The sequence below is a fragment of the Mobula hypostoma genome, chromosome 2, assembly GCF_963921235.1.
Source record: "Mobula hypostoma chromosome 2, sMobHyp1.1, whole genome shotgun sequence".
In the NCBI taxonomy this organism is placed as follows: Eukaryota; Metazoa; Chordata; class Chondrichthyes; order Myliobatiformes; family Myliobatidae; genus Mobula; species Mobula hypostoma.
The window spans coordinates 64,189,146-64,214,637 of record NC_086098.1 but is presented as its reverse complement, the minus strand read 5'-3'; the positions used below and the strand labels follow the sequence as shown (position 1 = coordinate 64,214,637).

The 25,492-nt window shown below is 42.9% G+C and overlaps 1 protein-coding gene across 1 annotated transcript; it reads right to left on the bottom strand.

Annotated features, from left to right (window-relative positions):
* Nucleotides 1–1,611: 1,611 nt before the first annotated feature.
* Nucleotides 1,612–25,245, bottom strand: LOC134357244 (zinc finger MYM-type protein 1-like). The gene is made up of 4 exons (XM_063068577.1): nucleotides 25,185–25,245; nucleotides 9,619–10,885; nucleotides 1,915–1,989; nucleotides 1,612–1,673 (listed from the first exon to the last, which is right to left on the bottom strand). The coding sequence occupies exons 2-4, from the start codon at nucleotides 10,877–10,879 to the stop codon at nucleotides 1,612–1,614; spliced, it is 1,398 nt and encodes a 465-aa protein (XP_062924647.1). The 5' UTR covers nucleotides 10,880–10,885; nucleotides 25,185–25,245.
* Nucleotides 25,246–25,492: the final 247 nt, after the last annotated feature.

Genomic DNA, 25,492 nt, shown 5'->3' with positions numbered 1-25,492 from the left:
AAAAGCAAAAAAAAACATCCAGCAAGTGGCAGTTCTGTGGATAGTGAGTGAGTTCAGAGGAGAATGGCCAGACTGGTTCCAGCTGACAGGAAGACAACAGTAACTCAAATAACCAAGTGTTACAACAGTGGTCTGCAGAAGAAAATCTCTGAACGCACAACACATCAAACTTTTAAGTAGGTGAACTACAGTAGCAGAAGAGCATGAGCATCCAGTCAGTGGCCACTGTGTGTATGTCCATTATTAATGACGATACTTTACAAAGGAGACTTAATATACAACAAGGAACTCAATCTCAAATGGATGTAATGTAATCTCTTTTAATATGGCATAAATTGTACAAATTTTGCAGAAATTATGTTCTCAAACACAGCAAATCTCTTTAGTTTAGCACCCACAATCAAAGTTCTTCAAAGAAAACACACTAGGGAATTAAAAAAAAATAGTTTTTTCCTGATATTCCAAATCTCCAAATGAAATAAATTCCTTAGCAGTTAAAAATGAGCATAATACAATTTTATCAGTATAATTTTAGTTCAATCTCTTCCATCTTTGGATTATTAAATCAGTTTAAGTCTGTCAGTTTTTCTCCCCTTTCTAGCTTTCTGAATTAATCATTAAAACAATCCTCAGAAAAGCAGTTTCACTTCCTCCTAAATTTTAAATATACTTTCATTCATAACTTACTTTTGCGCCCTCCCTTACCCAGATGTTAAGCAAATCACTCAAGCAAATGTTTCTAATATTTACTGTTTCATTTCTCTCCCCTCCCAGCTGTCTGTGAAACATTCAGTATTAGCATTTTTGACTTCTTCTCCCACTGCTACTTTAATTAATGTTTTAAAACATTGATCTTCTCTTGCCAATTTTCTCCGAGAACCTCTCCTCGCAGGCAATAAGTCCATGGTTTAACTTGATTGCCCTTTGAGACGCACTTCATTTGCTGTAAGCATTTTGATCGCTACTCAGGTTGTGAAATGCTGTATACAAGCACAAATCTTGTTTGTTTTTCATTTATCTGAAACTGAAGAGTAACATACAAGAAAGGAAGGTGGTAAAAGAGTAAAGACAAATTTGAGCAGATAGTAAAAAGCACAGAATTGGTAAAGAGCAAACACCTTTGGCTTTTGCTTCTATCTTTTACACTCAATAGGAGAAGCTGAATAGCAGCCCTGGCTAACATTCCCATGTTCATCTCAAACATGCAATAGCCATTTGTAACATTTCTACTATTTCTATAGATGAGATTACAGAGCGGCACCAATCTACATAGATTTTTACAGCCTGTATATTTCTAAGTTTTTGTATATTTCGAAGTTTTTGTATTTTCAGTGAGGAAATTCCCTTTTTTCCCTAAATTACATACAAGGGTTTCATCAGTCCATTGAGTTAATAGCAACTCAGGGAGCATGGCCATGAGCTGCATTCTCTCACTTACAGTATGTCCCTGTAACCCATTCTTTCTCATAAGACCATTAATTCCCATCTAATGTTTCTGTTAATCATCCCCACATGGGGCAATTTTGTCGTAATCAATTGACTAGCAGCATGCTTTTGGATATGGAAACATGAAAACACAGCTCAAACCTCTCCTTCCTCCCCATTTTGGATTCAGCACTGCTGCCCCATGGCTTCACCGTTCTCTGTAGACAGGTCAGTTGGGCCTTTTAAAGCTAGAAGAAAGGGAGCATACTTCATGATTAACTCGTTATGGTGCACAGATGCAACCATACTGTCTCAGTCCTCATCCAAACTGGAACATCTAGTGACCAATTGTCAACTATTTTATCTGCCGAGGGAGTTTTCTGCCATCATCCAGGTTATGTTGTGCACTCCACCTCAAGTTAACGTCAGGCAGGCACTGGAGGAGCAGAGCACTGTGACTCACAGTCACAAAACAGCACACCCTGTTACCTTCCCATTCATTGTAGGGGATTTCGACCAGGGCAGCTTGAAGAAGACCCTGAGCAAATACCACCAACACATCACCTGTGGAACCAGAGGTGCCAACATATTTGACCACTGTTAAACCACAATCAAGAATGCTTACCTTGCCATCCCACACTGCACTTTGGAAAGTCCTGCCTGTACTCCTACTCCCAGTGAATATGCAGAGACTAAAGACCACAGGACAAATGGTAATGCATTGAGTCGGTGGACTGGAAAATGTTCAGTGATTCATCTTCAAATCTGAATGAATACGCCACAGTGGTCACCAACTTCATCCAGACTTGTGTGGATGAGTGTATGACTTTGAGAACATACCAGACATACCCGAACCAAAAGCCATGGATGAACCAAGAGATTCATATTCCGCTGAAGGCTAGATCTGTGGTATTCAAGACCTGTGATCCATAATTATGTATCAAGTCAGGGTACAACCCACGGAAGGCTATTTTAAGAGTGAAAATCAATTCCAATTGAAGTTAGAGATGGAATTGAATGCACGTTAGCTGTGACAGGGCTTGCAGGCCATTACTACCTACAAGTATAAACCTAACATCATGAATGGCTGTGATGCTACATTCCCAGATGAGTTAAGTGCCTTTTATGCACACTTTGATAGGGTGAATAAAAATACACCTACGTGAATCCCTGTCGCATCTGGTGACCCTGTAACCTTTGTCATGGAGGCTGACATCAGAATATCTTTCATGAGGGTGGACCCTTGCAAGGTATCAGATCCTGATGTTGTGCCTGGTAGGGCACCGAAAATCTGTGCCAACCAACTGGCAGGAGTGTCCAAGGACATCTTCAATCTCTCACTGCTGCAGTCGCAGGTTCTTATCAGCTTCAAAAGGGGAACAATCATATCAGTGCCCAAGAAGGACAGGGTGAGCTGCCTGAAAGATTATCCCAGTTGCACTCACATCTACTGTGATGAAGAGCTTTGAGAGGTTGGTCATGGCTAGAATTAACTCCTGCCTAAGCAAAGACCTGGACCTGTTGTATTTTGCCTATGGCCACAATAGGCCTACAGCAGACGCAATGTCCCTGACTCTACACTCAGCCTTGAATCACCTGCACAATAGCAATACCTAATCCAGGCTGCTGTTTATTGATTGCAGCTCAGAATTTAACAGCATCATACCATCAGTTCTAATCAATAAGCTCCAAAACCTGGCCCTCTGTACCTGCCTCTGCAACTGGATCCTTGACTTCCTCATCAGGAGACCACAGTCAGTGCCGATCAGAAGTAACATCTCCTCCTCACTGACAATCAAGGATGCATGCTTAACCCCCTGCTCTAGCCTCTCTACACCCATGACTGTGTGGCCAGGCTCTGCTCAAATGTCATCAATAAATTTGCTGATGACACAACCATCGTTGGCACAATTTCAGATCGTGACGAGAAGGTATAGAGGAGGTAGAACAGCTGGTTGAGTGGTATTGCAGCAACAACCTTGCACACAGCATCAGTATGACCAAGGAATTGATAGCGGACTTCAGGAAGGGGATGTTGAGGGAACACACCCCAATCCTCATTGAAGGATCAGCAGTGGACAGGGTGAGGAGTTTCAAGTTCCTGGGCGTCAACATCTGTGAAGATCTTTCCTGGGCCCAACATATTGATGCAATTACAAAGAACGCATGACGGCGGCTATATTTCATTAGGAATTTGAGAAGACTTGGCATGACACCAAAGTCACTCGCAAGTTTCTACAGGTGTAATATGGCATTCTAACCGGTTGTACCACTGTCTGGTATGGAGGGCCACCGCACAGGATCAGAAAAAACTGCAGAATGTTGCTAACTCCATCAGAGGTACTAGCCTCTCCAGCACTGAGGACATCTTCAAAAGGCAATTCCTCAAAAATGCGGCATCCATCATTATAGACCCCCATCACACTGGGCATGTCCTTGTCTCATTGTTACCGTCAAGGAGGAGGTACAAGAGTCTGAAGACACAGACTCAATGTTTCAGGAACAGCTTCTTTTACGGCACCCGCTGCCATCAGATTTCTGAATGGACAATGGACCCATGCACACTACCTCACAATTTTGTTTTCTTTTTTTCCTTTATTTTTGCACTAGTTATTTACCTTATATATTTATTATTGTAATTTATAGACTTTTGTTAAATACTGCAATGTACTGCTGTGGCAAAACAACATATTTCATGACATAAACAACAGGAATTCTGCAGATGCTGGAAATTCAAGCAACACACATCAAAGTTGCTGGTGAACGCAGCAGGCCAGGCAGCATCTCTAGGAAGAGGTGCAGTTGACGTTTCAGGCCGAGACCCTTCGTCAGGACTAACTGAAGGAAGAGTGAGTAAGGGAATTGACTCACTCTTCCTTCAGTTAGTCCTGACGAAGGGTCTCGGCCTGAAACGTCGACTGCGCCTCTTCCTATAGATGCTGCCTGGCCTGCTGCGTTCACCAGCAACTTTGATATTTCAGGACATACTGTATGCCAGTGATATTAAACCTGATTTTGATGTTCATACGAAAATGGCACTACTAGTGGATCTTAAACACAAGAACGTCTGCAGGTGCGGGAAATCCAGAGCAACATACACAGAATACTGGAGGAACTCAGCACGTCTGGCAGCATCTACGGAAATAAATAAATAGTCGACATTTTGGGCCAAGACACTTCTTTGGGAGTTCTTCAGAACTAGTGGATGTCTATCTGGTCACATGGGCTGGGGGTGGTGGGGATGTGCAAGTTCCACACAGACACAGCTAAAGTCATGATCAAAGCCGGGTCATTTAAAGCAGGAGCAGGCATAACTTTGGTGGCTATCTTGGCTATTTTATGACAGGAATTTACAGTACAGCTGAAGACTATTCATTTGTGTTATCATTGATCTGCATCTTAACTCTGTTTACTCAACTCGCTTCTGTAACCCTTATTAACTCTTAACTAATAAAAATCTCTCAATCTTTCAGTCTACCTTGTCATGGGTCCTTGCACTTCATTTTTTGACCTGCACTAAACTTTAACTGTAACACTATAGTCTGCAATCTACTATCCTTTTCCTTCACTACTACCTCAACGTACTTGTGCTGGGAATGATCTGTCTGGAGAGTATGCAAAGCAAAGCAGTTCACTGCACATGTGACAATAACAAAGCAATTACCAATTACTCATCTCTGCTCCACCTAAGCCCCAACAGCATTCTTAGAGTAAGTGTCTTCTAGATTTTCACTGTCCTTTGTCTGAGGAACTCAAACTGCTCCCTCGTCGCTGTTTCTGAGGAGCTTCAAACTGTTCTCAAGTAGCACAGTGAGCAGATCCGTGTGGAGGCCGCATTGAAGCAGAAAGCCTCTGTCTATACCCTTATGGGCAGCTGGACCAACAGTGGATCGTCACTGAGACCTTTCAGGGAGTGGCCCATCATCTCCTGAATGGAGCTTGTGTGATGCTGGTATCTCACAAGCTACTGTGTGACAGTGGAGATGAGCTGCTTTTGTGCATCTTGTCATCCCTGTATTCAGTCAGGCTGTTCTGATGATTAGCTACCTTCTCACTGTATATCCACCTTGATCTTATCACGATACACCTGAGTTTTCTAGCAGCATAGAAGTGTGGGCTTCCTTCTGTCAAGTTAGTCTGTACGTGTGGTTTCAGACTGCAGCCCTGTTGTGGTCTATGTGTCTCCCGTGATCCATGTACCTCAGAATTTGCTCTTTTTTTGTGACGCCAGCCTCTGAGATGCTGGTGTAATGATTGACAGTGCTCATCATCATCTCCTCTCTTTTTCTTTTTTCCTGCTTGCTGGGGAAAGTAAGGTGGGGGGAGGGGGTGAGGCATTCTTCATAATAGAGGTTTGTAGCACAAGCCTCATCCAATGCACCTTAGTGATGATTTGGTAGCATTACATTTGGTTTTGAAGATGTGTACACACAGAGTCATCGAGTAATACAGTGTGGAAACAGGCTCTTTGTACCAACTGGTCCATGTTAACGACAGCAGCCTCCCTGCCAGTCCACATTTGGCCCATAACCCTCCAAGCCCCTCCCCTCCATGTACCTATCCAAATGTCTCTTAAATGTTGACATTGCACCCACCTTGACCACTTCCTCAGGCAGCTCATTCCAGGTATTCACCTCCCTCTGTGTACAGAGGTGACTGTAGATCAATCCAGAGGGATTTGACTAATCGCAATGTAACATATGGAGCATATGTTGCAGATTCTGTATTACTTCTGCTCGTGAGAGTTTGTGCCTGCTCCAGTGGCTCCTCTGCTCTTAAGACAGCTTCCCATTCATTCCTCACTCTGTTCCCTTAAATAGGAGAATTAAAGGACATTGAATAAACTTTACATTATCCTACTTTTGCAGACTTGACCTCTGCATGTGGGGTGGGAGGCTGTTTAACGATGATGGGTATATAGTGTGACGAGAATACACATAAAATTAAGATGTTTGCTGGCCTGGGTTAGCATCAGTGACATCAGCAAGTGGTCTGCCACCTGCCCTCAGGGGAAGGAGAGATAAGGAACAATGGAGCAGCGTCTGGAGATGTGTAATGAAGGGATGGGGGAGAGAGAGCTGTCTGGAGCGGCTCCCCCCTTTGAACCTTGAACTGTTTGAAGTGATGGACAGGCGATACCCCAGCAGGGGGATAAAAAGGGACCGGTTCGCTAAGGCAGGACACACACGCCACCCGAGGTAACGAGACCCTGGAAGCGGTACGCCTCTCACGAGTCGGTGGGAAGTATCAGACAACGGCCAGGGTGGAAAGGTACGATCAGCGGGAACCCGGTGTGTGTCCGCCCTTGCCTGGGTGCCGGGTTCACTGCAGAGGATCGACCGCATCTGGAGGAGGGGTCACAGTCGGTGACCTCAGGTGACATCACCAAGGACCTGCCCAAAAGCTGCTTGTGAGCCATATCGCCGGTCTGTGAGTGAAGCCGTGTCTGAATGATCAGTTGTTCCTGTTCCCTCTCTCTCTCCCCCCACGTTGTCCATCGCCATGGCAACGATTACTGCGAACTGAACTACTAAACTGGACTGAACTTTGAGTCACTTTGAAATTTGGTCATTTACCCCTAGACAACGATAGAGCTTGATTGATGCTGTTATCTTAATTCTGTGCACGTGTGTGTTTATAATCGCTGAACTGTTGCATTTATTATCCTTTCGATTACTGTGTTGCTTGTTCCTTTAATAAAACTTTCTTAGTTCTAGTACTCCAGACTCCAACTGAGTGATCCATTTCTGCTGGTTTGGCAACCCAGTTACGGGGTACGTAACAATAGAATTGTAGATTTCTCGGGGGGGCGGTGTGCATGTGTGTGTGTGTGTGTGTGTGTGTGTGTGTGTGTGTGTGTGTGTGTCTGTGTTTGTGTGTGTGTTTGTGAAATAAATCTCCATGTAGAAGAGAACAATACTTATGATGGTGTACAGTTTGAAATTATCTTCCAAGATCATATTTTTTTCCACCACACTGATCCATTAAAGAGGGAGCAACATAAGCACCTTCTGCCAGACCCTCTATTGCTGATCCTGGCAGTTCTCCTGGCCCTTCTGGCACACTAAATCTGGCTTGTGTGTTTAGTGATATGAACTTCATTATTCGGAGATGAGCATATCATTCTTTATAAACTGAGGGGTCCCTTCCTCTCCAGCCCCTCTTCTCCAAGGCAGGCATGTAGTGCTGGATATGCATGCTTTCAATGCAAAATGATGGCACAGGGCTTAATTTAGACTGATGCTGTTGGTAGCTGTGCAGGATATGTTCTAATGTTTGCTTTTGTATGTAAGCCATGTGAAAAGTGCAACTCGTTTACATTTGATCCATTTCACAATACTTTCAAATGTGTTGCTCATGTGCAACACATCAACCTGATATGCACCAAAAAAAGGTACAATCTGGTTTCTAAACATTCATTATCCGACCCATCATCTAAAGATGTCAATGTAAAGAACAACTCTAGCCCCAGTACAACCTGTGTGTGGCAGTAATCCCAGTTGATTGTCTACCCATTATTGATATCTTTTGCCTTCAATTCTATTCATCTTCAACTTTAAATAATCTTATGAGGAACTGTTTCAATGCCTACCATAGATATTCCTATATCCAATATTTTTATAGCATTTCAAAAAATCTATCAGAATCATATGGTGGAATCAAAGCTTTACAAAACTTCACTGGTCATCTGAGAGCTTTCAAGGTGTTCACTTACTCAGGGCCAGATTAAGCTGTAGCATATGTTATAAAGGGGCCCTAAATTAAAAAAATGCACATAAGTATTAAAACATAAATTACTTACTTGCATAGTAAAGTAAGTCATTTTTTTCATTTGCTGTACAGCCAGATAATATGACAAATGTCTGACACTTCAGTAATAGTATTACTTACATGTAGGTATCAATTTCAAATGTCAAAAGTAACAGAACTACAATTTAGAAGTTACATTTTCTAGATTTAGCATGAGCAAATTTGTTGATGATACTGGAAATGCCTATTTCACGCAGAAATCCATGTTCAATGATCATTAGAGTGAGATTGTTCAATCTGTTTTGACCCATGGTGATCCTTAGTTCATTTTAAATCCTTTTCAGTTTTGAAAATGAGCGTTCTCCACTGCAGTTGGTAACCATGAGTGACAAATAGATGTGCAAGGCATTTTCTACATTTGGAAAACGTGACTCTAAAAAATTGTCAGTTATCAAACAGTACAACTGTAACTCTACAAGGTCTTGTTTGGTGCCAATATGAGAAGCAAGATCAGTTTCAACTGTTCAGTAAACTGCACAAATTCTTCATCAACACTTTCTTCCAGATCTTCCGGATATGATTTAATAAGATTTGATGACCTCTTTGCGATCTCTTCAAGTATAAATGACTGTAACTGATGAAGGAATCCAAAAACACCATTCATCTTTGGATAAGCTATCTGCCTTTTTGACAGGACAGAGAGCAAGCTGTCAATAATGGCAAAAACTGTTCGGCTTTTAAACTTCTGAGAAGGTGTTTGAGAGTCAATAAGTGGATTCAACAGGAGTGCTGGAACCACTGAAATCATCATATGCGCGATTTTGCTTGTGTTTTCTTCGAGTTTGCTGTTGATAATCTTCACACTTAGTCAGATCCTTGGCTTTTTGCTCAATGTCTGAAAAAGTAGACCGCATAGCTTGAATATATCCATGCAAGGATTCATAGAGTGCACAAGCTGTGTTCAAGTCTTGGCCAGAAGACTGCAAAGAAGCACTGGTCATTTGAAAACGCTGTAATACTTGATCCCACAATATGACCATTATTCCTGTTTCCAACTTCGTCATGGTTGAAAGTAGTCCACGAGCCTGTTGTCGACACTCTGCCTTCTGATCATTGTTATTTGAAATGTCATCCAAGACTTGCTTTATTGCAGAAAAGCTGTGTAAAAGTGCTTTCGTTGCATCTGTATGAGCTGGCCACCTGGTATCTGACATTCTTTTCACAATGGGCAAATGAGCACCACCATCAGATAATGCAGCAGAAAGGAGATCCCACTGATAAGGAGAAGCAGAAAAAAATGTGTACAGGTTTTCTACAAATTGGAAGAAAATTAATGCTCTTGACAACATTCAGCAGCACATTTTCCAACCAAATTTAGTGAATGTGCAAGACATGGAATGTAATCCACAAACTCATTCAGCTCTTTAATTTGTGCTTGTAAGCCACTATACTTGCCACTCAGGTTGCTGGCATTGTCATAACTTTGACCACGGCAGTCTTTTATATCAATGTCATTTTCCTTTAAAAAGTCAAGTAAACTTTGAGCGAGCTGTTCAGCACTATGACCTTCCATATCCAAAAACTTCACAAATCTTTCAACTGGTTCAGATGGCAAAACATAGCGCACAGTCAAAGTCAGCTGGTCCACATTAGATATATCTGGAGTAGAATCCAATGAAACAGAATAATACTTGTATTTATTCGCTTCACTGATAATGTGATCCAGTATGCTGGATCCAATCAGACTGATGAATTCCTCACATGTTGTTTTAGATAGGTATGATTTATGTCCCCTTCCTTTGTTTGCACGAGCATTTATATGCTCTGCCAGAAAAGGGTCAAACTTGGCCAGTAATTCTGACAACCCCAAGTAATTTCCATTATGAGGAGAGCCAACAGTTTCATCACTACCATGAAATGAAAGGCCTTGTTCTGCTGAAAACTTCACAACTTCAATTATTTGCTCTAGAAGTGTGCGCCAATACTTTTGTTCAGTCTCCATTTCCTTCACAAGGTGGGAATTGACACATTTAGCTTTGTTTTTGCGCTTCAACAGTGAAATTAAAGTGTGTCTATGTGAGGAACTTTCTTCATGTCGACTTAATAGATTGCTTGCATTTTTCCAGTCATTAAAACCCTCTTCACTAAACTTTGATGAACATCCTGAAGTCATAACCTTGCGTGGGAAACAGAATAGGCTTCCTTTGCTTTCTGAATAGCATAACCAATTTCTTGCATGTTGCTTGTTTGTAGGTTTATGAACATATGTAAAATAAGACTCCTGACAGTGCCGAGGTTTCTTTTCATGGTCATACAATTGCATGGATGAAGAGAAGTTACTCTCAGCATGTTGACGTTCATCACTTCCCTTGGCTATCCGATATTCACGATCACCATCATCTAGATTGTTTGGCCATTCGCCAATATCATTAGAGTACTTGTTCTTTTCAATTGTTCTTTCACATTCAATGGATGTTGGCTGTTGCTGTATCGTGCCTTCTGCCGCACTAGTACTAGTTGTTCCTATATTTCCAGCTTCAGCTGTTATAGCACCATCACCATCTCCATGAACATCAAAATATTCTGTCAACTTACGTGTTTTTGATATCACAAGTTGGTCTCCTCTTTCTTTTTCTTCCTTCAATTTACGTTTTGCACTTCCAGAAGCATAATGATGTCGAATATCTCTGGCTCTATTGCTCATTGCTATCTGCAATGGAAAAAAAAATTAATGATATACGCATTTAAAAACAAATAGTTTGTTACAAAAGCTAAGTAGCGGTATCAACAAAGACTAGTGAACAATAACAAATTTATGTGACTGTTGTGGCTATGAGCGTGTGTGGATCACATGCACTCAACAACCAACTAGGAATAGTGTTCTGAAAGTTATCTGTTTAGTTGCTTATTGAAACTCATTTTAATTGGGAAATACAGGTTGAAACTCGCAGTCTCATCCGATCTTGTATGTTCCTGAGCTGGTTCGGACTACCTAAAATCAGGAAAAAAATGAGGAATCATGAACTGGGTCACATAAAACTGTGGAGTCGCACATCCCCTGTCGCAGGCTCACCACGGCGGTGCACCCTCCAGCGGTGTAACAGCGCACTCTGCAGCGGCTTGGGAGCGTGGGGGATAGCACAAAGGTCACCACGACACAGCAAGGAGCCAACACATGCCTGCACATACATACCATGCAGCCTGTAGCTCCCCCGACTGAAAATAACAGTGTTGCTAGATCGTCGTGAGGATACAGTGAGATGCCATTTCACCAGACTGCAGCTTGCAAGCATTTAGTGTGGGGCCCTCGAAAATGTGGGGCCCATAGCATATGCTATTTGTGCTACTAGGTTAATCGGGCACTGCACTTACCCTGTTCTGAAGTTTTGACTCTACTAATCTCCTAACAACAGATCCGTGGGCCTCTATTTTCCAGTTTTTCCCTCTTGGATTTCTTAAAAAGCAGAGGGACTTCTCAGTGTTCTAGGGTAAAGGATTAGTTTACAAGTTGCCAAGGTTTGGAAAATTACGTTCAATGAATTTGCAATGCTTTCATCTGCTTCCTTTACAACTTTGTGATGGAAACTTTTAAGAGTAACTGGAGATTTGTTACACATTTAGTTTTCTTCACTGTCACTTTGGTTGCATTGATATTGGCAATCAGACTCCCTGTTTCAGTTCTGGTTTCTTGTGTATGCACTGTTCTGCCACATCTGTAAATACAGATTGAGTACCCCTTATCCAAAATGTTTAGGGCCAGAAGGGTTTCGGATTTCAGATTTTCTTTTTGATTTTGGAAAATTTAATGTGACATCTTGGGATTACCATTATCTCCATCTCTGAATTATGTGCTACCAGTAAGCTGTCTTTATCTTGCACTTAATACACACAAGATGCAGGCCAGTCATCCGAGACCCTTCATCAAGACTGACGGTGCCTGGCCTGCTGAGTTCCTCCAGCATTTTGTGTGTATTACTTGGATTTCCAGCATCTGCAGATTTTCTGTTGTTTATTTTACACACGGTTATTGCACATATATACTGATACAGCCATTCAGCATGTTAGATTTCCATCTGCAATGATCTTGGCAAACTCATCAATGAATTTTTCTGCAGCTTCATGATCAACTGACGCTTTATCATCACAGATCTTTAAAAATGTAATGCTGTGCCTTTTCTTAAATTTCTGCAACCAGCCTGCCGAATATTCACAATTACCTTCAATTTTCAGTTCTTGTTCCATGATCAGCATACTGCTAAACAGCATATCTTCCCTCTGATGCTGACAAGTCCATTCTTTCAATACACAGTGGAGATCTTCATTTTTCGCTTTATGCAGTGTTTTTCTGTTTTTCATTAACATCTGTTCATTACATACATGAGGCCAGTTCTCAGAGCTGTCTGTGGCGCGCAGAGACCTCCACATATCCTGGGAACCTTCCCAGCACCTTGTGGAGTTTGTGATCTCATGACAATGCTCAAAAAGTATTAGGATTTCGGCGCTTTTTGGATTTTCAGAGGAGGCATACTCAACATATACAAACAAAAACAACATATGCACCACATATTTATCATTTACATCATTGGAACACTTGATTTTTAAGAGTACATTATTTTTGGTCATTCTTTTTCTCATTACATTTGTATAAATTCATTTTGATACCTTTGCAAGCTTCACCTCATGCACTTTTTGTAGGTCCTATTCATGGTTTTGTAGCACTTTGTTGGCTCTGGACTTTAGTAACCTTTTAGTTTAATCTTGACCTGATGCACATTTCCAGCATTTTATGTTTTCTCATTTTAAATACTACATTGAACTCATTCGTACGTTGATTGCCATTAGATAAAAGTTTGCGCATTAGCTCTAAACAGTTCACTCTGTATTAGCCTACATTTGGCACAATGCGAATTTCTAGTACATCTTTAATGCTGCACTGCAGAAAGCATTAATAATATGTGGCAAACCCCATGGAATAAGAAAAGGTAATAACTAACTATCAGTTAAATAGAAGTATGTAAATCATTGTATATGGAAATGCAACCACAGAAAAAACAACTGGTACGTTTGGAAATTTTATGTTGCCGTGAATCAAGGGAAGTTTAAGAGTCATGTGCTCTGAGGGGGTGAAAAGAAATATATGAGCTTTACTGCATCATATACTCATCCTTTTAGCAAGAAAAATATAACATAACAACTGTCTTCAAAACAGAGCAAAGGAACTGAAAAGCTAACTGTATTGCAGGTGCTCAAGATAAACATTTAACTCATAGATTTCTTGTCCACCAAAATAGTCTGAGAATTGCTGGAAAAAATACTGAAGATTTTTATCCTCAATCACTTTATTAAGTTTCCCTTAGTGTTAGAAAAGAGATTGCAGAGTAGTTGCTTCAGCAAATTAAAATATTAATAGCTAATCTTTTTTTTGCATGACCTTACTTTTCCTTTTCTATTTTCTATTTATGATTTATAATTTAAATTTTTAATATTTACTATTGATTTGTACTCCAGGGAGCGCGAAGCGCAGAATCAAGTATCGCTGTGATGATTGTATGTTCTAGTATCAATTGTTTGGCGACAATAAAGTATAAAGTAAAGTAAAGCTTGTTGACAATTCTTGTACTAAAGCTACAAAACAGAAGAACAACTACACCTTCAAATGCAAATTCCTAAATCTGATCAACTAATCTCATGCATGGCATGAAACATCAGAACAATTGTTGTTGCAGCAAAAAAAGCACTGCATGAGGATTTGTGGTCTCAGACATGTACAATCTCATTCTTCTAAATAGGCAAATCGGTTGATGCACAAAAGACAGTCTTTAACCACAAAACAACACTTCTTTCAACCTTCAAAACCACAAAAGCAGATTGCCAATATGATGATACTGAGTGTAACTCACTTCACGTTTGTGCTTCATAACTTCACAATTAGTGAGAATATACCATGTATTCAACGGCACTAAGATAAAATGTTCCTTTACGTCTTAAAAAAGCATGTCTGCATTTCATGGTAATTATGAAAAGTAATCTATTCGAAATGTAAATCACTCTAATTAACTGTACATATGTATAGGTGTGAGAAATCCCCTTAGCAGGCAGGGTATAGAAACAGATCACCATAAAATTACTGGAATTTGTTTGTAGAGATGATGTATGACTCGGAGGGTGCGTCCCCTTAAACGCCATGTATACAGTTCATTACAAAGCACCAGTTACACTTTCAGTTGCACACTATAAAATGTTACTGTACCATTTCCCTTGGGGCCATTTATTCATTGGGAAACCCATAGTGTATTACAGGCTGAAGCTTATGAATTATTTGGGAGAGATTCTTAAGCAGTGAAAGTGAAGCTTGAACTGATGATTTATCAGTGTCATCTGGATTCCAGATGTATTACTCTCTTGGAGAACAATTGAGAACCGAAGTTATTCTCTGAGGTAAAGAGAAAAGGGCTTTTTTTTCTCCATGCTCAGCTTTCTATTTTCTGCTGTTCAGATTGTTTCTGGCAAAGGGGAGATATGGCAAAAAGGAAAGAAGTATGGTTGGCTTCTGTTTGAATTTTGCTCAACTGTTTTTTATTTAATGCTCATTGCAATGATAATTCTGGGAAATGAAACAACAGTAAACCTCAGAGGAGCTGATTCCTCTGAAAGGTCTGATTGCTGGGGATGGAACATTGTCTTGCATCAGCGATGCAGATGTCAGCATCAAACACATCTGGATAAATTCCGCAGGCTGCTAGTGTCATGGTCCGGTCCGTGAACTCCGGATTGCGGTTCATGGTCCGGTCCATCGTTCCTTATTCCAGGTTTTCTGGTTTTCCCTTTTTCCTGTTGGGTGCTCTAATTGAGACAGCTGATTCACATTTTGGGCTGGCTACATAAATAGCTTTTTGGGTCAGCTTCAGATGCTGGACTGTTCCTGTCCAAACTCCCTGGCTGAAACTCTTTTTTGCCCTGGCCTCCTGAAGCCTTGCCCTGCAACCAGTGCCTGAAGCCTGGCCTCGCTTTGCCTTGCCTGAAATGCTTGCCTGCACTGTTGTCAAGCTCAACTGCTGGAGCAAGATAAGGAACTACCTATTGTTGTTTTGAACTGTCTTTGTGTCCATGCCTTTGCTAGGTAGGTCTGGCTGTTTGCTGCTACCTTGTGTTGTGAACTGTGTCTCTGTGTTCTGTGTATGAGTCCCCGCCCTACTTCCTGCTCCTTAGGAGGGGTCCTGACTCTGTGTAGAGCCCCAGCCCCAAATTCTGTTCCCAAGGAGGGATCGTGGCTCTGTGTTCCAGGGCTCCGGGTCCCCGCCCCCCCCCTCACCCCGACCGGGACTCCGGGTCCCCGCCCCCCCCTCACCCCGACCGGGACTCCGGGTCCCCGCCCCCCCCCTCACCCCGACCGGGGCTCCGGGTCCCCGCCCCCCCCTCACTCCGACCGGGGCTCCGGGTCCCCGCCCCCCCCCTCACCCCGACCGGGGCTCCGGGTCCCCGCCCCCCCCTCACCCCGACCGGGGCTCCGGGTCCCCGCCCCCCCCCTCACCCCGACCGGGGCTCCGGGTCCCCGCCCCCCCCCTCACCCCGACCGGGGCTCCGGGTCCCCGCCCCCCCCCCTCACCCCGACCGGGGCTCCGGGTCCCCGCCCCCCCCCTCACCCCGACCGGGGCTCCGGGTCCCCGCCCCCCCCCCTCACCCCGACCGGGGCTCCGGGTCCCCGCCCCCCCCTCACCCCGACCGGGGCTCCGGGTCCCCGCCCCCCCCCTCACCCCGACCGGGGCTCCGGGTCCCCGCCCCCCCCCCTCACCCCGACCGGGGCTCCGGGTCCCCGCCCCCCCCCTCACCCCGACCGGGGCTCCGGGTCCCCGCCCCCCCCCTCACCCCGACCGGGGCTCCGGGTCCCCGCCCCCCCCCTCCCCCCGACCGGGGCTCCGGGTCCCCGCCCCCCCCCTCACCCCGACCGGGGCTCCGGGTCCCCGCCCCCCCCTTCCCTCCCTCCCTCGACCAAGTCAAGGCTTCATGTTCTCGTCCTGCCCGGGAGTCTCTCGTTCTGTCCTGTAGCCTCGCCTAGTCCTGTCTCCCAAGTCCACGTCATGTCTTCACCTAGTTCCGGAGTCCGAGCCCAAGTCGAGACCTAGGTTCTGGGTCCTTGTCCAGTCTCTGGCTCGGAGTCCGAACCCGAGCCTCGTCATGTCCTCGCCTTGAGGAGCCCAAGCCACGAAGAACCCAAGCCACGTCCAGTCCTGTAGCTACATCATGTCCTCGCCTAGTTCCGGGGTCCGAGCCCGAGTCAAGACCCAGTTTCTGTGTCCTTGTCCAGTCTCTGGCTCGAAGTCCAAGCCCAGGCTCCTAGTTCCCAGTTCCCCGTCCAGGTCCCGCTTTCCTAGTCGTGTCCTAGCCCAAGTTTGTGTTCTTGTCCCAGCTCCTTGTCTGCATCCAGTCCCGTCCCTAACTCTAGTTCTCTAGTCAAGTCCTGTTCCTAGTACTTCAGTGTCTGTCTTACATTTGGGTCCGCTCCCAGCACCACCGCCCATTATAACAGCTAGGTGCAGAGTTGAACGCCTCCCCTCTCCAAAACCAAAGTATGCTAGTGTTATCAACATGCCATAAGTTGGACAGCAATGTAATGCTTCGATTTCTTGAATAAATAAGTAGCATTGCCACCTGAGGTTATTACCTATTTTGAGCAGGTCATTTTCTGTTGCGTCTGGCAATGCTGTCAAGTGGGGCAGAGTCGAAGCAGTTTCTGATTCTGTTTACTTGCCATGATACTCCATTGAAGTAAAGTTCTGATGGATTTTAAATCCTGCCCACTCCTGATGACCACTATTTTGATCTGACATAAGTCAATGTGACTCAAAAATCAAGTGATGATTTTACTCATGCAAAAATTCTTTGGATTACTGCACCATGGTAGTTTAGTAGTTAGTGCGATACTATTACAGCTTGGGGCACTCCAGAATTTGCAGTTCAATCCCAGCACCATTTGTTAGGATCTTCTACTTTCTCCCCATGACTGTTTTGGTTTCCTCCAGGTGCTCTGGTTTCTGCCCACAATCCAAAGACATACCTTTTTGTAGATCAGTTGGTCATTTTAAATGGCCTTGTGATTAGACGAAGGTTGCTGGACGGTGCACCCCATTGAGTCAGAAGGGGCTGTTCTGCACCATATCTCAAAATAAAATAAAGTTAGAAACCTGAATAACTTCCTGAGGAGTTTGTGAAGATTTGTCACGATATCTAAAACTTTGACAAACTTCTATAGATGCGTGGTGGAGAGTATATTTACTGGCTGCATCACCGCCTGGTGTGGAGACTCCAATGACCTTGAATGAAAAATCCTGCAAAAGTTAGTGGATACGGCCCAGTCCATCATGGGTAAAGCCCTCCCCACAGCTGAGCATGTCTGAACTGCATGTTGTCACAGGAAAGCAGCATCCATCAACAAAGACCCCAACTGCCCAGTCAGTTCTCTTCTCGCTGTTGCCATCAGGAAGAAGGTATAGGAGTCTCAGGACTCACACCATCAGGTTCAGGAACAGTACTTGCCTTTCAACCATCAGGCTCCTGAACCAAAGGGGGTAACTTCACTCAACTTCACTTGCCCCATCACTGAAAATTCCCACAACCTATGAACTCACTTTCAAGGCTCTTCATCTCATGTTCTTGATATTTATTGCTAATTTATTTATTATTATTATTATTTCTTTCTATTTGTAGTTGCACAGCTTATTGTCTTTGCATATCATGATACACCCAGATAGTGTGGTCTTTCATTAATTCCATTACGGTTATTGGCTTTACTGAGCATACCCACAGGAAAACAAATCTCAGAGTTGTATTCTTTGAACTTTGTTAGCCTGTCACAGAATGCTCTGTTTTGTCAAGACATCGTAAGTTTTATTTCAGATGGAATTTGATAAAATTGATGATCTGTCTGACAGAGGCATCGTCCTTTTGAATTTGCATATTGCTGCAGGGGACAAATGTGAGAAGAGAAGCTATAATCCAGCCAGCGACAGATATCTTTGGTCACTCAGGACCGACTCTTAATTGTTTGGGCATCTCAGAAAGCATCAAGTTCATTTTGGTAGGTCAAATATGATGGCAGAATATGGCATTAATGGTAAGACTCTTGGCAGAGTGGAGGATCAGAGGGATCTGAAGGTCTGAGTCCATAGGACACTCAAAGCTGCTGCACAGGTTGACTCTGTGGTTAAGAAGGCCTACAGTGTATTGGCCTTCATCAATCGTGGGATTGAGTTTAGGAGCTGAGAGGTAATGTTGCAGCTATATAGGACCCTGGTCAGACCCCACTTGGAGTACTGTGCTCAGTTCTGGTCGCCTCACTACAGGAAGGATGTGGAAACCATAGAAAAGGTGCAGAGGGATTTACAAGGATGTTGCCTGGATTGGGGAGCATGCCTTATGAGAATAGGTTGAGTGAACTTGGCCTTTTCTCCTTGGAGTGACGGAAGATGACCTGATGGAGGTGTATAAGATGATGAGAGGCATTGATTGTGTGGATGGTCAGAGGCTTTTTCCCAGGGCTGAAATGTCTAACATGAAAGGGCACAGGTTTAAGGTCCTTGGGAGTAGGTACAGAGGAGATGTCAGGGGTAAGTTTTTTTTAGAGTGGTGAGTGTGTGGAATGGGCTGCCGGCGATGGTGGTGGAGGTGGATATGATAGGATCTTTTAAGAGACTCCTGGATAGGTACATGGAGCTCAGAAAAATAGAGGGCTATGGGTAACTCTAGGTAATTTCTAAGATAAGGACATGTTTGGCACAGCTTTGTGGGCTGAAGGGCCTGTATTGTGCTGTAGGTTATGTTTTCTATCTCCACTTCATAGTGGCAAGGTGGTATAAATGCAAAGGCACATTGTTGTGAATGTGGCCTTAACACTGAGTCAGTAAAAAGCCTTACAGTTCATGTCTGTTCAAAGAAGATATAGAAGCCTTGGGAATCCAGATCCTTTTTTTTTAAAAAAGGGTACAGTTTCTTTTGGTAAAGGCATTAAGTATCTTTTTAATAGAAAATGCCCTGTTGACGGATTGACGGTGATGATTATATGGGTCTCTGGGGGGAAAAAAAATCACCTGGGAGAGAGGTCAAAGTAGACACCACATTAGCTACCATGGCAGCATCTTATATTCATTCTCCCCAGTACAACTTAGCCACAGCTTCTAAGTGAATCGAACCTTCTGAGGGCACTCCTGAGATATACGGATAATGATGCACTGAAGCAAATACTGGGCAGGTCAGAGTTTTTCTGCAACAGTAGTGCTTCTGTTCTCTACGATCTGAACATGCTCTTTCCTGTTCCAAGAAGGACGTGCCCAAACAGATTCTAAATGGATGAAGCTAAGGGAAATGATGCATAGAATTTTTCTGCTCTTTGTGGTGACATTTTCCTGTAAGTCTGGCTACAAGAGCGATCTATAAGGTCACTGCAATGGGCAAAAAGTTGCTTCCTCATATTCTGTTAAAGCTGCTGTCAGACTTATTAAATATTATCTACTTAAAGGAGGCAACAGCAGAAATAGTAGTCAGGATTCACAGTTTAAATGGTGTCACACATTATTTATTTCAAATCTTTAAAATGAAAAAGAAATTCATAGTCAAAATATGACACAGGAACGCAGTAAACATTCACATCAACACATGCTAAATGCTGGAGGAACTCAGTAGGCCAGGCAGCATCTGGAAAACAAGTACAGTTGACATTTTGGGCTGAAGCCCTTCGGTAGGACTCTCAGATCAATCACCCCTGCCTTCCACAGAAGGATTATTTACTTAACTTTGACACCACTTGGTTCACATAAGCCACAGCCTGGCTGGGTTTCTTCAGAGTTTCAGTCCGACCTACCTGATTCCCTTTAGGATATTGGCAGTGGGAGACACTAGAGATTACCGGGGGTCCACAATGCTTTAATAGTATTGAGGTGAGTACATTAAATAAGTAAAAATGGACACAAAAGTGCTGTTGCTAGTGTTTCTGAGGGTTGTGTAATGGAGGCTGTGTATTTTACTGAGTATGACAAAGGGAAGGTTTTGTCAAGTCACTTTTTATTGTCATTTCAACCATAACTGCTGGTACAGAACATAGTAAAAATGAGACAATGTTTTCCAGGACCATGGTGCTACATGAAACAATACAACATCTACACTGAACTATGTAAGAAAAAAAGCACAAACTACACTAGACTACAGACCTATCCAGGACTGCATAAAGTGCACAAAACAGTACAGGTACTACAATAAATAATAATAAATAATAAACAAGACAGTAGGCACAGTAGAGGGCAGTAGGTTGGGGTCAGTCCAGCCTCTGGGAATTGAGGAGTCTGATCGCTTGGGGGAAGAAACTGTTACATAGTCTGGTTGTGAGAGCCCGAATGCTTCGGTGCCTTTTTCCAGATTTCGCAGGAGGGAGAAGAGTTATATGAGGGGTGTGTGGGGTCCTTCATAATGCTGTTTGCTTTGCGGATGCAGCGTGTGGTGTAAATATCTGTGATGGTGGGAAGAGAGACCCCGATGATCTTCTCAGCTGACCTTACTATCCGCTGCAGGATATAAAAGGTTGGGAACCATCTGACTCGTTGTGACTCCTTTACCCAATTATCTTTGTGATAGAATTTGCATATGTCCAATCTTTGTTATATCATTTGACCCACTGAGTAACTGGTCCACGCGAGCAATATTAACATTACTGGTAATTTAGATGGTCCCCCTGCTCAGTTCTCAATGTCAAACTCAACTTGCGTTTCTAATCAGATTTTTAGCAGCTATTACTACTTCGAAGCACAGCACACGGGAAGAGGCAATTAGTCCAATCATGCCCATGCTGGCTCTTTATCAGAGTTTTAGACATTTTTAACATCACTTTAAACTTGCTTATTCACGGAATAAATATAGCAATCAACCCTGTCAAGTTCTTACCCACTCCATGTACAATCAGCCAGCTAATCCCATTTCTCCACTTTCTCCCCCATAGCGCAACATATTCAGAAAATTAACCAGCTCCTGTTTGGATATCAGAACTGAATTTGTCTCCACTACTACCCTTAGTTATGCATTCCAGACCCTAGTCACTCACTGTGTGTGAAAACTGTCTTCCTTCTGTGACAGTCATTCTATTTCAGTTCTTGACTACTTTGCCATTAACAAATTATAAACATCAGAGCATAGGTTAGGGTTTATCTTCCCTTTGCCTATTACCCACATTTCCCTTATCTTTCAAATATTAATCTCTTTAACTTTAAATATCTCCAATGATCTAGGCTCCACAATTCTCTGGAGTAGAGAAGGCATCTCAGCTTTAAACGACCACTCCCTAATAATGTAAGATTCTCCCGTTAAAGTAAATATCTTGAAATCTCTTGCACCTCCCCACAAAAGTTCCTTATCCCTGGAATTATGTTGTTATATCTCTTCCACAACATCACAAAAGAAATTCAGATCTTTCTTTAAGTTTGGTACCCAGAACAGGATACAGTGCTCCAGCTAGAGAATCAGAGTCAGAGTACTACAGCAGGGGTCCCCAACCTTTTTACCCCAAGTAAGACTACAATGACCATGAAGCCTTGCGCGGGCACCAGTGCACATGTGTGTACGTGCCGATTTTTTTTCTCTCTCTACAAATCGTTTTTGGCAATTCTGTTGGGGTGGGGGTGTTAATCACGACTGGAATATAGGTGATAAGTGGCTAATACACTCAATTTCATTTCTAAAAGGGTTTATCTAATGAATTTAATATTAAACACACAGTGAATATTTTCCTCGCATGAATATAGTGATAAGTCAATTATCAGGGGAGGACAGGGGAGCTTGAAGTAATTGTTGAATGAACTTCCAGTAGAAGTGGTAGAGACAGGTTTGATATTATCATTTAAAGAAAAATTGGATAGGTATATGGACAGGAAAGGAATGGAGGGTTATGTGCTGAGTGCAGGTCAGTGGAACTAGGTGAGAGTAGCGTTCGGCACGGACTAGAAGGGCTGAGATCGCCTGTTTCTGTGCTGTAATTGTTATATGGTTATATAAGTCACTTACAAGTCAACAACATCATAACATTTTAAGTAAAGTTTGGATATTAAACACGGAACATATTTTCCCCATATGAACATATAAAATCATTGCAACAGACCAATATCGCTGAATCAGTGGGAGCCATGGGCTTGTTTCCCTGCAACAAGACAGTGCCATCGAGGGATGATGGGAGACAGCGATACTCGAAGGGGGTTCCTTATGTCCAGTCTATTCCACAATTTAGTTTTCGTTGCATTCATTGCAGAGATATGTTGGAAATGGAACCAACTTTTTCAGTGCTTTGGTGGCTATCTCGAGATAGTTAGCCTTGACTTTGATCCAGAATGCCGGCAGAGATGTTATGCCAAACATACTTTTCAGCCCGTCATTTGCAAGCTCGAGCAGTTGATCTCCCTCCCACGCTGACATGGATGACGCGTGGGTAATGACAGTGGGCGTGACAGGGAATGAGGAAAGGTGCAGCTGACTCGTATCGCCAAATCATATCGTTTCCTCGTGGCCTGGTAGCACATGCTTTGTGGCCCAGCACCGGTCCGTGGCCCAGTGGTTGGGGACTGCTGTACTACAGTACAGAAACAGGCCCTTTGGCCCATCTAGTCTATTCCAAACTATTAATCTGCCTGGTCCAATCGATCTGTACCTGGATCATAGCCTGCAATATCCCTCCCTTCCAGGTACTTATCCAAATTTCTCTTCAGTGTTGAAATCAAACCCACATCCATGACTTCCATTGGCAACTTGATCCATGCTCTCACAATGCTCAGTGAAGAGGTTTCCCCTCATGTTCTCCTTAAACATTTCACCTTTCACTTTTATCCTATGATACTGCTTCTAGTCACACACAACCTCAGTGGAAAAAGCCTGCTTGGGTTTACTGTCTATACCCCTCATAATTTTGTATATCTCTATCAAATGTCCCATCTTTCTTCTAAGCTCTAGGGAAATACAGTCCTATCCTATTGAGCCTTTCCCTGTAACTCAGATTTTCATGTCCTGTAAATTTTCTCTGCACTCCTTCAATTTTATTGATATCTTTCCTGTAGGTTAGTGACCAGAACTGGACACAATACTCCAAATTAGGCCTCAGCAACACCTTGTACAACTTCAACATAACATCCCAACTCCTGTGCTCAATACTTAAATTTATGAAAGCCAACATAGCAAAAGATCCCTTTACGCACCTTTAATTCTTCCCGCTCTGTCACATCTAAAATAATGGAATCCCAGACACTGAGCGGTAGGGCTGCCCCTCTTGCATCTGAATCTCACTAATGGCTATAATGTCGCTTTTCCACATGCTGTTCCATGCCTTAAGCTCATCTGCCTGTCCTATAATACACTGAAATCTGCACAATTCAGAACATTACTCCTGTCATGCTCAGTCTTTCGATTCCTGACTTTGCATGTAGGCTTAACAAGATCTTCTCCACAGCCACTGCACTGTCTGCTCTGGTGCACTGGCTCCCATTCCCCTGACAACTCTAGTTTAAAGCCCTCCACGCAGCACTAGCAAACCTTCCCGCAAGGATATTAATCCTGCTCTCGTTCAGGTGCAAACCAACTTGTCACACTGGTTCCACCTTCCCTGGAGGAGAGCTCAGTGATCCAAAACCCTGAAGTCTCCCTGCTACACCTTCTCCTTAGTCAAGTGTTAAACAGTATTTATCTTCCTATTTCTGATCTCACTAGCACGTGGCATGGGTAGCAATCTTGGGATCACAACCCTGTAGGTCCAGTCCTTTAACTTAGTCCCTAATTCTCTTAACTCACTTTGCAGGACCTCGTCACCCTTCCTACCCATGTCATTGGTACAGGCGTGGACAATGACTTCTGGTTGCTAGGTGCAAGCCGCTATTTTGTAAATATTCACTGTCACTATGTTGTCCTTGTGAAAGTAGCAGGGCAGACTAAGAAAGAGGTTTGGAAAAAATTAAAAGTAAGAAGTCCTGGGCTTAGGAAATAAAGAATACAAGGACAGCATAGTGACAGTGAATATTTACAAGCCAGATCTGTCCATGTTTGTATCCTTTTAGAATGGTGACCTCAAGTTTTTATGGCCACTTCTCATTCCTCCAACAAAAATGGAACACTTCACCTTTCTCAGCATCATTATTTCATTGACTACCTGCTTGCACATCCCACTTGTTTATCTGCATGTCCTTGAAATCTTTGCTATCCTCTTCACAGTTTACTGTGCTTCCAGAGTTTATCTGCAGATTCTGACATTGGGAAAAGCAGTGTCCCTCAGGAAATTTAATGAACACTTCTATTTCCATTGATAAAACTAGCTTTTTATTATTGCTCTTTCCTGTTCCTTAACCAATTTTCTCTATTCATGTTGCTGCAGCCACTTTTGTTCAATGTTGCTGAGAAGACCACTTTGTGGCTGCTCTAGTGCTATTTGGACTGATGTTTCTCAATCAGTAAGTTCAAGCCTCTGGATCCAGTTCATTAACTGAACCATAATGCTGCCATATGCCCATACATGTATTCCCACCCTCTGCTCTATTCCCAGAGCAGGTTTTTTTTTAAACTTAAGGTATTTATCCATGTCTCCTTTGAACAGAAATAGAACTGTTGCAGCACAAAAGGAGTCCATTTGATTCTCAGTGCTCTACTGGCTTCAAGTAGACAAATTTTGTCCGTCTTAAGTTATCCATTGTTTCCCCATATTCTGCAAGGTTTCTGTTACACACCCTTCTCCACTTCCTTCTGAAAACCTATTTTCACTAAGTTCCATAGTGACAGTGAATATTTACAGTGAGAATTCTTCAAGATTGGAATAAAAAAATTCAAATATTATTTGTGACATTTAATTTCTTATGCAATTTTCCCTCCTTTTTTTTCCTTTTGATGGTGTTGCACAATTAATTGATCACCATTTTAAATCTTTAGCTGGTTCTCCGCCCCCCCCGCCAAACTCTGCACACTTCCCTTTCACTTTTTTCTCTTATAACATTATTAAAACTTACCTCTTTGACCAAATTTTTGGGCAGCCATCCATCTTACTGCCTGTTGAGAGATACGGACAGATTTTGTGATCACTGGTTCTGTAATATACAAACCGCTTGTACATTTGGACTTGCCAGCCACATGAATTGCACAGGATAATTGTAATGATTAAGTTTGTGACTCATTAACATGGCTATTATTCATAATATAGCATTATCAATACATAAACAGCTTTATATAGTGTGCCAATTGTTCCCATACTGTTCACACAAAATAATGCAGTAGGTATCGATGGATACCAATAATGTGTGCAAACTCTGACTAATAT